This window comes from Dermacentor variabilis, unplaced genomic scaffold (assembly GCF_050947875.1).
Source record: "Dermacentor variabilis isolate Ectoservices unplaced genomic scaffold, ASM5094787v1 scaffold_12, whole genome shotgun sequence".
NCBI classification, from domain to species: domain Eukaryota; kingdom Metazoa; phylum Arthropoda; class Arachnida; order Ixodida; family Ixodidae; genus Dermacentor; species Dermacentor variabilis.
The window spans coordinates 49286302-49299068 of record NW_027460280.1 but is presented as its reverse complement, the minus strand read 5'-3'; the positions used below and the strand labels follow the sequence as shown (position 1 = coordinate 49299068).

Below are 12767 nucleotides of genomic sequence, written 5' to 3'. Positions count from 1 at the left end.
TATAACAAAGCGATTTTGTGTCTGCTGCAACTTCATATAGCGAGGTTCACATGCGCGCGCACACATGCACAGACACAATGAAGGCAAAAAGGTTCTGTGCACATGCATAATCATTAGAAATTCTTTCATTTACAATGCAATCTTTTGTTATATATGATCACTTTGTAAAGTCACAAAGACATTTGAAGCCAAAAGGACAAAGTTTAGGCAACGCCATGTACAACCAATGATTTCCATGCTGGCCATAGTAGCAGCTCCATCTTGTGCAGCTTAGCATACATCAATGGGGAATTCTGGACACACCAAAGCAGCACGCCTACAAAACTGTTTTGTACCTGCAACATACTCTTCCATACAGTAAATGCAAAGCTATGGCCTTAACTTTAGATGAAACTGTCCATCCCATTTGAACATACCAACTAATGAGCTGAAATCTTCAGCACAAAGGCTTGTAGCTACATTGGTCAACACTTTCCGTGAGCTGCATATCTACCATCACTCAACATTAATACCCATGGCACGGAGGCACAAGAAATAACCATTCAATGCTTTGAAATGTAATGCCATTCACTTGGTATCACGCAGACATATTTAATGGCATTAAAACCATGCCACCTGTCATACAGTGCGTTCTCATAAAACTGCTCAGCCATCGAATGCACACTCCCACAACACACTTTTGAAGCAAACTAAAATTTTAAACAAAGTTTGCCTATCAGTGTTCTAGCGGTGCTTCTCGCACCTCTACCAGCAAAATTTTTTTTTATCTCATACAGCATATACCGCTCATAGCGCAAATCGCCGGTGTCGCGAATATCCTCACTATAAGTAGTACCAAAACATTTTTTCAAAGGCTGCACATATGCATAGCATGTAGACCAAGCAGCTGCGCATATCCGAGAATCGATGCATGCAACCGGGATCTTTACATCCGTTTAAATCTACAAACATTGAAAGGTTAATGTCCAAGCACCTGTGGTCTTTGCATGAAGCAGACAAATAATCTTCATTTATAAAGGAAAGTCACCGGCTAATTTTTTTAGGCCATCTCAGTTATTCGAAATGCCCCGCAACACTGCCACCAACTCCACAAATCTAATGCAAAACAGCAACAAATTTCGGACGCAGTACAGTGTCTTGTCCTATTGGTAGGACTGATCGGTGTATGCGCGGTGTCGAAAACATAGCGACCACGGACCAAGTTGCCGCCATTCGAGTGTTGCCCGTGCCAACCCATGCCCTCACTTTCGTTGTCAAGGTAGAAGTTTCCTCTGCTTTCCAAGTACCATACAGCCACGGCAACACATTTTGTTGGCTCTGCACCAAACTGTAACTTTGGTCGCAGACTCCAGACGAGGCGCGCTGGTTAGGTCTAGCCAGCGGAAAAGTTTCCAACAATATCGGCTCCTCACATAGACGCGCATCGCCACGTGTACCCTGAAAACATACTGAAACCGCGTTCAGTGCCGAGTGCACCGCTGGTAAGCACCCAAGCGGTCTTCTCTATCGCCTAGGCAACAACCGCGCCAATCGCATCGCGCTGCCACAATTTTTTATCATTCCTTGTTTGTTCGAGTCTCCTCCATGTCACCCTCATTGCGCTCCTCTACCATCGGCCGGCACATTGGTCAGCGGGATTTTCCAGCAGAAGCCGCATTATAACCGGTATTTTGTCTCGCGCGGCTGTATTGTAAGCAGTATACATATACATGGTTCTATGGGTGGGTAAACGGGAATCGGGAAAAAGCGGCGTTATAGCCTGTTCTGCACTAGAAACAGTTACGTTATAAGCGGTCTAAGCTGTACTGCAATAATGCGCATGTAACAGCAACTTTAGATACAGAAAAGGTGCTAGACGGGGCTAACATTTTCCATGTGGCACAGACATAAGCACAGATTGCTCACACTGTTCTGTGCAGATGGCTTTAGGGAGAAAGGAAATGTTAATCACGTTCTTGAGAATGTAAAAGCCCCTCTTTGTGCAAGCATTAAGCATAGAGCAAAATGCTTCCACATACAGGCATGCTGGTGCATCAGATTGAAGAACAAGCTCCACATCATGGAGCAGACTTCAAAGTGCTTTCCCAACTCTCCAGCATGTGCACTGCCTTTAATAACTTGATATTCTACAATTTAGGAACAGCAGGGGAGGTATTCTGTAGGAGTCCAACTAGTGGACTGTCCATTTTGGCCGCTGCCGAGTGTCGGGGGGCCGCTTGCCTCTTCCTTGCTTGTAGAGTTGCATCCAATCAGCAGCGGCTAAACTGGACAGACAGTCCACTAGGTGGACTCTTACAGAATACCCCCCCCCCCCCCGATTTGCACAAACCTGGGTGGGAAAAATGCATCCATGTTGAGATTGACAGAGTAAAGAAAAAAAAGAAAAAGACTGGACAACTTGAGGACACTGCAGAGTACTGCACCTCTCACTTTTTTCTTCTTACATCCTAAAATCAACTACATGGCTGAAAAAAAAAGTCCCATCTATATGTTAAACTGCTTATAACAAGCAGACCCTACATTTATGAACATTATTGAAAATATATGGATCTGACGAGTCAGTCTTCAAGATAAGGAAAAAATGTACATGGTATGCATGTGAAATGAACAAGTACTATGCTTCGTTTCATACATCAGGTGCAACACTGTGGAGGCTAGAGATACTTTCTGCAATGGCTACGTTAACATTTAGAAATAGTTCCGTGTTTTCTGACCGATTTCTGTGAAAATTTTCTTTAAGCTCAGTTCTGAATGAAAAGAATTTAGCCTTAGGAACGAACAAATCATGTGCTGATATGGCTGCTAGCACGTTTTAGATCAATTTGCTTTTTTTTATTATTATTTGCAGCTCGTTGCAGCAACCTTATGTGAATGCTCACATGAGCAAACGCTGCTGGCGGGCAGCAAAGCAGAAATTAAATGTGCGGAGCGATAAATTTTGGTGACCGTATTTCTTGCGTAGCTTCCACCGCGTTCCACGTGATGTATGAAATGGAGTATAGTACTCGACACAAAAATGCAGAGAGTGAATACAAAATCCAACATGCAATAACTCTGAACAGTCGACTGTACAATTGCAACTAAAGAAAGCCATAATATGGAGTGAGTGAACCGTTTATTCACACACAAAAAGAAAACCAAAGAAATGAAACAATTTCTGAAAAGCAGCATAGTCTACAAAAAGAAACAGAACAGATAACTTGCAAGAAGCTAGGGCCAGCAGGCAAGACAAGTGAACAGTTGCTACAGTAGGCACCAGAGTGAGTTCGAAAGCACAAAAGCAGAGGAAAGTTGATGCAAGAAAAAATTTAAAAAACACGAGCAGCGGGTATCCAACAAGGAACAGTTCAGTGCTGTCACCCACTGCTTGGACCGAGGCAGGCCACATCCTCCAGGAAGCAGGTAATGGTACATGAATGAAAATAAAATAAAACGTAGCCATAATGTACTGGGCACAAGGCCAGACATCAAGAGATACAAGGCAGAAAACGTCACATCAATTCAGGTGAAAACTGAAAGGTAGTCTATTTTACGCTATTTAAATTGACAGTTGAGGTATCCGATGCAAGGTTCAATGTTGGTTTGTTAGACGCTTGCAACTTAGAGCAAATGATTAAAACAATATTTGTCATGCTAAGGACAACTAAAGCAGTGCACAAATGTGCTCTGGTCAAGTTGGTCCAAGTCATTCAAGCTGCACCTGTTATCCTTTTCATTCTTGTACCATCCTGGCTGGATTCATACTCTGGCAACTGCACACCCTCACCATGAGTTAGGGCTAACTGCATTAAGGTCGAAGTTGGTGACAGCAAAGCGCGCTGGCGGCTTTTTCTTGGGTTTCAGCCGACTGCCATCCACCATGGGAACACCCACTGCCGTCAAGTCTGCTGCCACCACGCGCCGTACCAGTGATGGAGAGCTTTGTGGCGTGGCAGAGGGCGTTGTGTGGGCAGATTCACTGCCCGAACCGCTGTCGCGCCCCAGGCTCTGTAAGCTTGATCCATGGTGGCTCAGCACTTGGTGCCGCAAGGCATCCTCGGAGGCCAGTCGAGGCAACTCGCACTTGCTAACACCACTCACCCGGATGGTTGGTGCCCCTGACAACACAAAAATGTAGCTTATGTATTTTCCCATACTGCATAACTTCTTAAACTCCAACTAATAAACAGTGGAGGCAGGGAAGAAAAGCCACTGTGCTTTGGAACAATGCATTTCATTTTCGCCATTGCTATGTTATGCACCAAGTAGTTGGTTTTGGAAATAAGAGTGGTGCTGCAGCATCTGTGCTAATGACAAGGAGTGAAAAGAAAATGTCACCAAACACCAGCCCAAGGAATTTATATTTGTTCCCAGAAAGCTTTCAGAATGGAGCATGAAGTCCACAACTTTTACAACACACATTATGACCTGTGCAGTTATTTTTACATCATTTGAAAAGCAACCCAGGCTTTTCACTTGCTTTGTTCACACTCAAATTATGCAAGCCGAGCCATAGAAAAAAAGAAATTACATTTAGCTGAGCACTAGTGTAATGGAATGTTCACGAAATTAAATTACCCTAAGGCAAGGCCTCAGCACTAACGGGCAAATCCACTTAAAAAAAAAACACTTATGTGCATTGTACAGCAGAGCCACAGAATCAAGGCCTACTATCATAAGAGAGAGTCATAAAAATGAGTAAGCGCATGTTACCGTATAGACTCGTATAAGGGCTGCACTTTTCTCAGTTTTGATGAAGTGCGGCCCTTACACAGGTCCGAACGTTTCCCTCAAAATGGTGCTAACGCAGCCTTCACTTGTGCACACCCCGGATATACCATTGCATCAGAGGCCAACGTGCAGCTCTCCATGTAGTAGCGGTACGCGGAAGTACGCAGCGTGTGAAAATTCGCAGATGCACGTGCGCAGCATCAGGGCACCGAACGCGATCGCTTTTCCGTTGGAAATTTTTTTTCCAAATTTTGGGCTGCTGAGCTGGGGGTGCAGCCCTTGTACAGGTGCTACCCTTACACAAGTCAACACGAAACCTTGAAAGAAATTAAGTGTCTTACATGGTGCAAACTTGCTTGCATTTTTGAACTTGTGGCAAATGGGCCGTCAGACCCTTCATGCGCGAGATTTTTTCATGTTCGGAGTGCTGAACTTGTCTGCAAAAATGCAGGAGAATATGAAACCAATCGCAACGCATACCGTAGACACGCCACTATGGCCTGCCTACATAATTTTGTTTTGATAAATTAACGTGCTCAAACACAAAAAGCTTTCACAAAAACAGTTTCCAAGTTGTTTTACTTTGTTTTCACCGAAGCAAACTGATGCCAAGAATAATGTAGTCTTTCACTAGGTGCTTGCAAATGTGAAAATCGCAGCTACTGCACACGGTGCATGTGAAATGGCAATGCGAAGTTCACATTTGCGGAAATTGTAGCTGCAAGAAATGGATTGTAAAATTGCACCATGTGAAACAGGCTTTATGCTTGCAGTCAGCACCAATGGAACTACTATACGGTGCTTAATGGCCAATAAATATGTGATATGCGGTTTAGGTGGCCTTCCATATGGAATATCGGTAAGAAAAGCACAAGGTCAATTTGGCAAGCGGCAATAAGGTTTCCTGCAACAGTATAAAACCCTTGCGAAATCATGCCTTAGTGGATTAGTGTCTCACATTTAGGCGCCCGACTAAAACGAGCGTTTTATTTCACGTTTTGTTCGAATAGTTCACTAACAGATTGTTAAGGTCCATGCAGTGTACACACCAGCAGGGGTCTGTGAAGCGGGTGTAGTAGTTAAGCGGGAAAGTGGCATGTCGCGGAGAAAGCCCGACTCGGTCTCGGGAGGGGAGCTGCACATGTCATCCAGATTAGCCACCGTGTTGAGTCTGTCCATGTGGCTTTTCATCCAGCCGGGCATCAGGGCCCTGCGGCCCGGAATCTGCTGGCCAGCCTCGGTGCTCATGTTTACCGTGCCGTTAAAGCTGCATAAAAAACACCACGCGAGCGGGTTAAAAGACGGAAACAAGCGTCAAGAGCAATTGATAACACCAGTTGTCAGACCAAGCGCTCACGGTTCGACACGCACTACGTATGGTCAAAAGCGAAGATCAATCAAATTCGCAAGCGGAGTGACAGACGCTAAACAGCGCCAATACAACGTTGCGCAATATGCATGTCACTAGTGTCACATCCGTCAACATGCCCTTGAGCAAGGTTAAGACAGCAAAACAAACAGCCTCGCAACCATCCTTTCTAGCCCTCGCGCATTATAAGGCAGCCAACGACGGAAAAAATAGCAGAAGCGAAAAATATACTGGCTGCATAACTGAGGAATGGATTCCCTTTGACACTGGTCGGATGCAGCACACATTGCAAGAGAGCACTAGTATACACAGTAGGCATTGTCAAACAGCCACTACGAAAACGCTAAACGACGCACTTCGGTATACCCAGCGAAGGTCAAATTTGCACTACGACATAATAGAAGCACAATAGAGCACTGCCAAGATTGCACTGGTTAATTTTGCATGGAAGTTGCATGAAAACCCGCAAAGTCCACCTTTCTTTTTACATCAATGGATGGAGATAACCAAGATTAGGGTTACGGCACTCACTCGAACGTTCATCCTCACCAGCCGCGCGACCGAACAAATATAGTAGCACACATGTACTCACCGAGGTTTGAATGAAGTAATGCATGCTCAACTACCGATAAGGTTTCATAATTTGACGAGGACTTCTAATCAATTTTATGAAGAGCATAGCCAGGAAGTTCACGGAGAGATTTCGATTGCCGATGCGCCTCTAGGGGTCCAAAGTGCGCACAGGTGCGCATGTGCACGAGTCATTTACCAGATTCCGTGCTCCCAATGAAAGACATGCAAAAATAAAACAACTTGCTCTAAATAATTCTATAAATTGTTATTGGCAAATAAGTATAAATATTTTTTTAACGCAGTGAAAATTTTGCAGGGGAAGCGAACCGTGCGTGCCACGACCTACTCGTGGTGCGTGCGCTCGATGCTAGCGGCATCTTTGGGTTCCTCCAGGAGCTTCTCACAAGCGCGTGATTGCTCGCAGTACATTCGGAGCGATCGCGCGCGAGCTGTTATCATGAGCAGTTTATTCAAACTTGCGAACGCGAGTGTCCCGCGGAAATCTTTTCTCATTGGAAGCTGCGTTATTGTGGGTGTGGCGACGTGCTTAACTCTGCGCTACTATTGGAAACGAAGATCTCGAAAGTATTATAGCAGCGTGGAAGAAACGGTAAGGAAACGACGTGTGAATTGGAAACTGCAATAATGAATGAGATGTATTGAGAGTTTCAGGTTTGTTGACCTGTGGTGCCTACAGGAGTGTGACTTGAGAAGTTTAAAGAATAGCTTGTGTTGTTCATTATGGTTGCACCTCAGTTTTTTAGGTGTTTTTCGCAGTGTTCAACGCATGCAGCGTGCTCGCGTATTTCCATATCTCATGTTAGAAAAAGAAGTTCACTAACTTTTCTGAGCGGTTGTCTTAATTCGTTCCTTGATTGTGTACATAAACACTGTTGAGCGGCGTTGAGATTATAGTGCTAAAATACAAAAGCGAAACCGCTGTTGCTTCACTCGTGCAGCCGTTGAATGTGGCCGAAATTCTTTGCTATTAACTTCCCGCTACACTTTTATTTGAAACAACTTCAGTACTGTTTTAAACTTTCAGCTTACCTAATGACCAGTTGCTATGGGCCAGTAGCTGTCGAGGTCGCCGATTCGTTTCCTAGCTGCGAGGCGACTCTGGTAGCCCTGCAGATGTCGGGTCCTATACAGGAACACTAAGATCAAGATCCCTCTATGGGATGTTAAAAATCCCGCCATTTACTCTAACAGGTGAATATTTTCAGTGTGCAGATGGAGGAAAAAGAATCCTTGTCTTGGGACTAGACGATGCTGGTAAAAGTAGCCTCTTGTTGCACTTGTCAAGACCAGACGCGACGTCGACACACCCGCCGCCAACAGAAGGTTTTAACGTAGTTTGCATCAACTCTGAGAACGGTTCATCTCTGAACTTTTGGGAATGTAAGTTTCGAATTTTCGTGCCTATTGATCATAGTTTCTATAGCTTCTGAACTAATAAAGTGCTTGTGATGTCCCAAGCTAAAGAACTTCAGGCTACTAAACTGCATAGTCCACAATGGCATCTGTTAAACAAATGGCTTTACTTTTAGGTGTAAAACCTACTCTGTTGCAAAGGCACTTTCGATCTGCATTGAACCAGATTGCGAACGTGATTGCAACGAGGAAGGTTGGAGTTCAAGCATGCTTGAAAATGACCATGTGGCAGTGCTCAACATGCCCATTTGACAGGGTGTTGCATATATTGCTTATAGTCATTTGGGCCTTGTCATGTTGTTTGTTGATGAAATAGCTCTAGTATAATAGCTCATTTCTCCGCAGTAGCATTGTTTGTTAATAGCACAAAAACGCTGACATTTCTTTTTCTTTTCTCAGTGGGTGGCTCTGAAACAGTGCGACCTTACTGGCCCAACTTTCTTCATGATACTAGTGTTCTTGTGTACATGGTGAACTCTGCCGATACCCAGCGGCTGCGCTCTTCTGCTCACGAGTTCCGCAGAATCTTGCAAGATGAACGCCTACAAAATGTGCCGATTCTTGTGCTTGCCAATAAACAGGTTTGTTTAATGCACCGCATTTATGCCTTGCTTCTTTGTGAGTAGTGCGGTACTTCATAATCAGCCCTTTTGCATAATACGGGAAAACAATCACTAAAAATGAGTGCATGCAGAATTTAACAAATTGTTTAGTGCTGGGGCATTATTTGGAACATACTCAAATTGCATTGCGTGCACCGTATATCGCTTTTCACAGCTTGTTACAGTGCTTGTGAAATGTTAGCAGTGGCAGAACACATGTTATATCCAAGCTCCCAACTTTCCAGATTTTCATAATTATAACAACGAAGCCAGAAAGCATTCATCAATTTGTGAATTATCAGATTGGCTAAACTGTAAAAGCACATGTCATTGGGGGCTTTCAACAAGTGTGGTAAAATGCTATCATTGCAGCGACCGTGGATATCCGTTCCCAAAAGTGCAGCGGTGATGGGCGTTATTTACTTACTGCTTTGAAATCTGCAAAATACAAAAACGTGATATCTAAAAGAATATATTATACAAGCGCTGTTCTTGCCACCCCAAGGAGAGGTCCATCCCTATTCCATGCTATTAAAAGGTCCACTATGGCAGTCTACTGCAAAATCGAGATGCAGCAGGTTAATTGAAACACAGTCTGTGAGAGGTCTTTAAGTTTGAAGATTTCACTTTCTTTTGTAGCAGGAAACAGAAACCTACTATTTTCATAAGAACAATGGTAGCTTGACAATTCATTTACGTTGAACTGTACATACAGTGAGTGAAACTCAAGACAGTTGTTGTTTTGCAGTTCAGAACATTATTATTGCTTATCTGTTGCCCTGGGCATGCTGAAATATACATTAGGTGTCAGAAGGCTTGTACACAGCATCTGAACATTGTTTTTTTTTAAATTTAGCTTTGTATTCTTTTTTGCTGTTTGTTGCACCAATTTAATAAAGAAATATAGTATCCCTTATATAGAATGCTAACAATTCTTTTAGAGTTCCTCACAGTAGCAGATCAGTAATGAAGTGGATTAACAGAACATTATCACTTGCTTTTCCAAAATGAGATTCTGTGGCACTTTTGCTTGCAATCATGATGGCCATAGACAGGCGATGGAAGTTGCCTTAGGTATCACGAGGAAGAGGAGGAAGTAGAGAGAGGAGGCAGGGATGCTAACCAGAAATGTGTCTGGTTGGCTACCCTGCTCTGGAGGATGGGAAAGATAAGAGAGGGAGGGAGGGGAGGGGGAGGAAAACTGTGGTGAGCTCACGCACGCATGCCGAGGGCCTGAGCAAGTCAAAGGATTCACAAAACTTTTGCCTCCACTTGCACAGCTTTACTCCCTTGGCCACACATGGATCATAGTATGTTGTGTGTATCATAGGGTCGTCATGGTAGAGCTAGAAACATTAGCTGTCAGTTAATGTCTCCTCACTTGATCTTGTGCCACACATGGATCATAGTATGTTGTGTGTATCATAGGGTCGTCATGGTAGAGCTAGAAACATTAGCTGTCAGTTAATGTCTCCTCACTTGGTCTTGTGCCACGGTTTTTATCTTTGTCGCCCGATTTAGCAATGACTGATATAATTTTCTTTTAACGCACAGATCAGCACACATGACAAATAACAAGGGCTTAACATAAATTGAGAAACAACATGGCTGCTAGTCAAGCTCCCACCCTGGTTAAAACAAGGGCTTAACATATAAATGGAGAAACAACATGGCTGCTAGTCAAATTTGTGCCCTGCTTGAAAGAAGACATACAATTTTACCTTAATGACTTTCAATTATAGACAGGCTGTTATTTTTCCCTTTGAATTACCCTCCACTCCCCATTTCTTTAACATCTTTAGGATAGAATACACTGATGTTGTTTTAAAAGCAAACACAGAAACATGCACAGATTTATTTCTAAATATAAAGATTTAAAATAAGGAGACCAGAAGCCTAAGAGCTTTGTATGTAAATCATAGTATATCTTCAATGAGAAAAGTTATGTTGCACATCAGGAGTGAGCTTGCTGATCTTCGGTTATATTAAAAATAGTCAGTCTCCAGTGTGAATCATTATCAACCCTATCTCCATTTTTCAATTTTACCTTATTTGATGTGTAGAACATGGCTTTAGATGGATAGTTCACAAGTACCTCACTACACGTACTTGCATGGCGCTCTTTAGCCACAGCTGGCCTTTGCACCACAAATCACTGCCACATCATCATCACAAATACCTTGCTAGATGCCTCAGTTGCTTATTTGTTAGATGATTCACATGATGAAACCTTTATAGAAGTCCTTGTGAACACCCCCTTGAAGTCTCTTGATAGTGCCTTTTTGTCTGTGGACCATGGTTTGAGGAGGGTTGACTTGTTGAATTTAATTTATAGCTAGATATGTACTTCTAGAAGACATGAAGCTAACTGCATTGTGTTGTGCATTTTTCAGGATCTGCCGGGAGCTAAAAGTGTGGAAGACATATCAACCATACTTGGATTGGATGAACTGAAGCAACTCAACTTCAATGTTCACATTCTGCCTCTGCAGATGCCATCAGACTCGAGTTGCCAGAGCACTGTAGCTGAAGCAAAGCGCAAAATTCTGCACTTGTCACGAGGGTGGAGCCCTATCTTGTCACTGTGAAGCATAGCACGTGATTTCCAACATAGCATAACTTATTCTCGCTTACCGGTGGCAGAGAGCACACCACGGCTAGATCTGACCAGATTGGAGTCAGCCCTGCTTAGTTCCACCTGCTGGGGGAGCCTGGGCAGTGCACAGCAGAATTGTGCCACTGGCCAGAATGACGCTTCACTAGAGTACAAATGGTGCAGGTTGCTTCAGGTGATTGAGTAGTGTACTGGTTACACGTTTTACTAGCCATGTACTGTGCAACTTAGGACATACATTGGCCTAGCAATTACAACTGTATGTTAGCACCAGCCATGTAGTCCAGATTATTTTTCTACCATTCCACATCTTGCATACATGCAATTTTTGTTTTAACTTGTATTTACAAACACTAGCTTTACAGAATAATTGAACGTGTTTTGTCCCACTTTCTATATGTTTGTTCTAAGCTTACTTAACTGTGATGAGTACTTTGCTTGTAATAAATATATTGGGTCTGGAGCATGCCCAATGATATGTGTCCATCATTGGGTTCGTGGGTTATGCAACTTCCGTTATTAGTCGAGGCCACGAGGATGGTCATACTATGTGGGCAATGTTGCTGCACCTCTATTTGCCTGGAGGTTATCAGCTATGTGAAGATTGAAGGTGTTGTAATTAGCAATTTTCATTTAAAGAAATTGACACACAGGGCTGTTCTGCAGACATGTATAGTTGCTATCCATTTATTCCAGCTTTATTGCTGCTGTTGCTGTTGCAGCAGCACAAATCTTGTAGCTTTTAAATTGCTGCATATATTAAGGTTAAGCGAAATTAACTGACTTCCGAGAGAGTGTGGCATCTGCACAGTTAGCTTAAAGGGGTAGCACAGACATTTCATCTTGTGCAGCTGCCAACTCTAACCATGGTGTAGGGCCTCAGTTTGAGATGCACACACCAAATTACATACACTCTTACACTCCGCCCTTCATGCATTCAACACAGGATAAGCATCATCCTCTGCTGTTGCTTCTCTCAGTGAGGAGCACTTTTCTGACCCTCTCCCGTATTACCGTATTGAGTGCCTAACAAGTTCAGCTTTCTGCAAGACAATCACGGTATGACCTGCAACCACTGCACTTGGCCATCAAACCAGTGCGTCAGCGGTTTGTAATACCATGCATTCACCACCTCCATTTTTTTATGTGTGTAGAAGTCCTGCTCAACATGCCAAAAGCTGTGCTCCACTTGGTGCACAATTTTGAATCAGTTCTTTTTAAATATGGTATAATTAACCATTTGTTGCACGTTAAAAGAACCGAGGCCTAGCTCATCCCATGATTAGTCTGCTGCTAAATAAAAAGAAAAACAAAAATCTATTGTAGTGATTCCTTCAAACCTTGAGGATAGCAACAGTAATTCCATTAGATCTAGAAATGTGCACTTGAATTTCCTCTGTGCATATAAAATGTTATGTTGAATTTCATGAACTTTGGCCTAATTCTGATAGCCCCTTTGATTACT

The 12767-nt window shown here is 43.2% G+C and overlaps 2 protein-coding genes across 2 annotated transcripts; one reads left to right on the top strand and one right to left on the bottom strand.

Annotated features, from left to right (window-relative positions):
* Positions 1 to 3098: 3098 nt before the first annotated feature.
* Positions 3099 to 6826, bottom strand: LOC142565939 (uncharacterized). The gene is made up of 3 exons (XM_075676561.1): positions 6672 to 6826; positions 5760 to 5977; positions 3099 to 4097 (listed from the first exon to the last, which is right to left on the bottom strand). Exons 2-3 carry the CDS (start codon positions 5956 to 5958, stop codon positions 3763 to 3765), a joined length of 534 nt encoding a protein of 177 aa, XP_075532676.1. The 5' UTR covers positions 5959 to 5977; positions 6672 to 6826; the 3' UTR covers positions 3099 to 3762.
* Positions 6827 to 7004: 178 nt separating this feature from the next.
* On the top strand, positions 7005 to 11770 carry LOC142565938 (uncharacterized). Its single transcript, XM_075676559.1, has 4 exons — positions 7005 to 7262; positions 7879 to 8053; positions 8486 to 8667; positions 11082 to 11770. Exons 1-4 carry the CDS (start codon positions 7017 to 7019, stop codon positions 11274 to 11276), a joined length of 798 nt encoding a protein of 265 aa, XP_075532674.1. The 5' UTR covers positions 7005 to 7016; the 3' UTR covers positions 11277 to 11770.
* Positions 11771 to 12767: the final 997 nt, after the last annotated feature.

What these genes read in the sequence shown, in the direction of transcription:
- LOC142565938 (XM_075676559.1), top strand. Translation starts at nt 7,017, where the DNA reads ATGCTAGCGGCATCTTTGGGTTCCTCCAGGAGCTTCTCACAAGCGCGT. An exon ending in ATAGCAGCGTGGAAGAAACG is followed by an intron (nt 7,263 to 7,878) that starts GTAAGGAAACGA and finishes GAATATTTTCAG; the next exon opens with TGTGCAGATGGAGGAAAAAG. An exon ending in TTGTGCTTGCCAATAAACAG is followed by an intron (nt 8,668 to 11,081) that starts GTTTGTTTAATG and finishes TGCATTTTTCAG; the next exon opens with GATCTGCCGGGAGCTAAAAG.
- LOC142565939 (XM_075676561.1), bottom strand. Translation starts at nt 5,958, where the DNA reads ATGAGCACCGAGGCTGGCCAGCAGATTCCGGGCCGCAGGGCCCTGATG. An exon ending in CGCTTCACAGACCCCTGCTG is followed by an intron (nt 4,098 to 5,759) that starts GTGTGTACACTG and finishes TTGTGTTGTCAG; the next exon opens with GGGCACCAACCATCCGGGTG.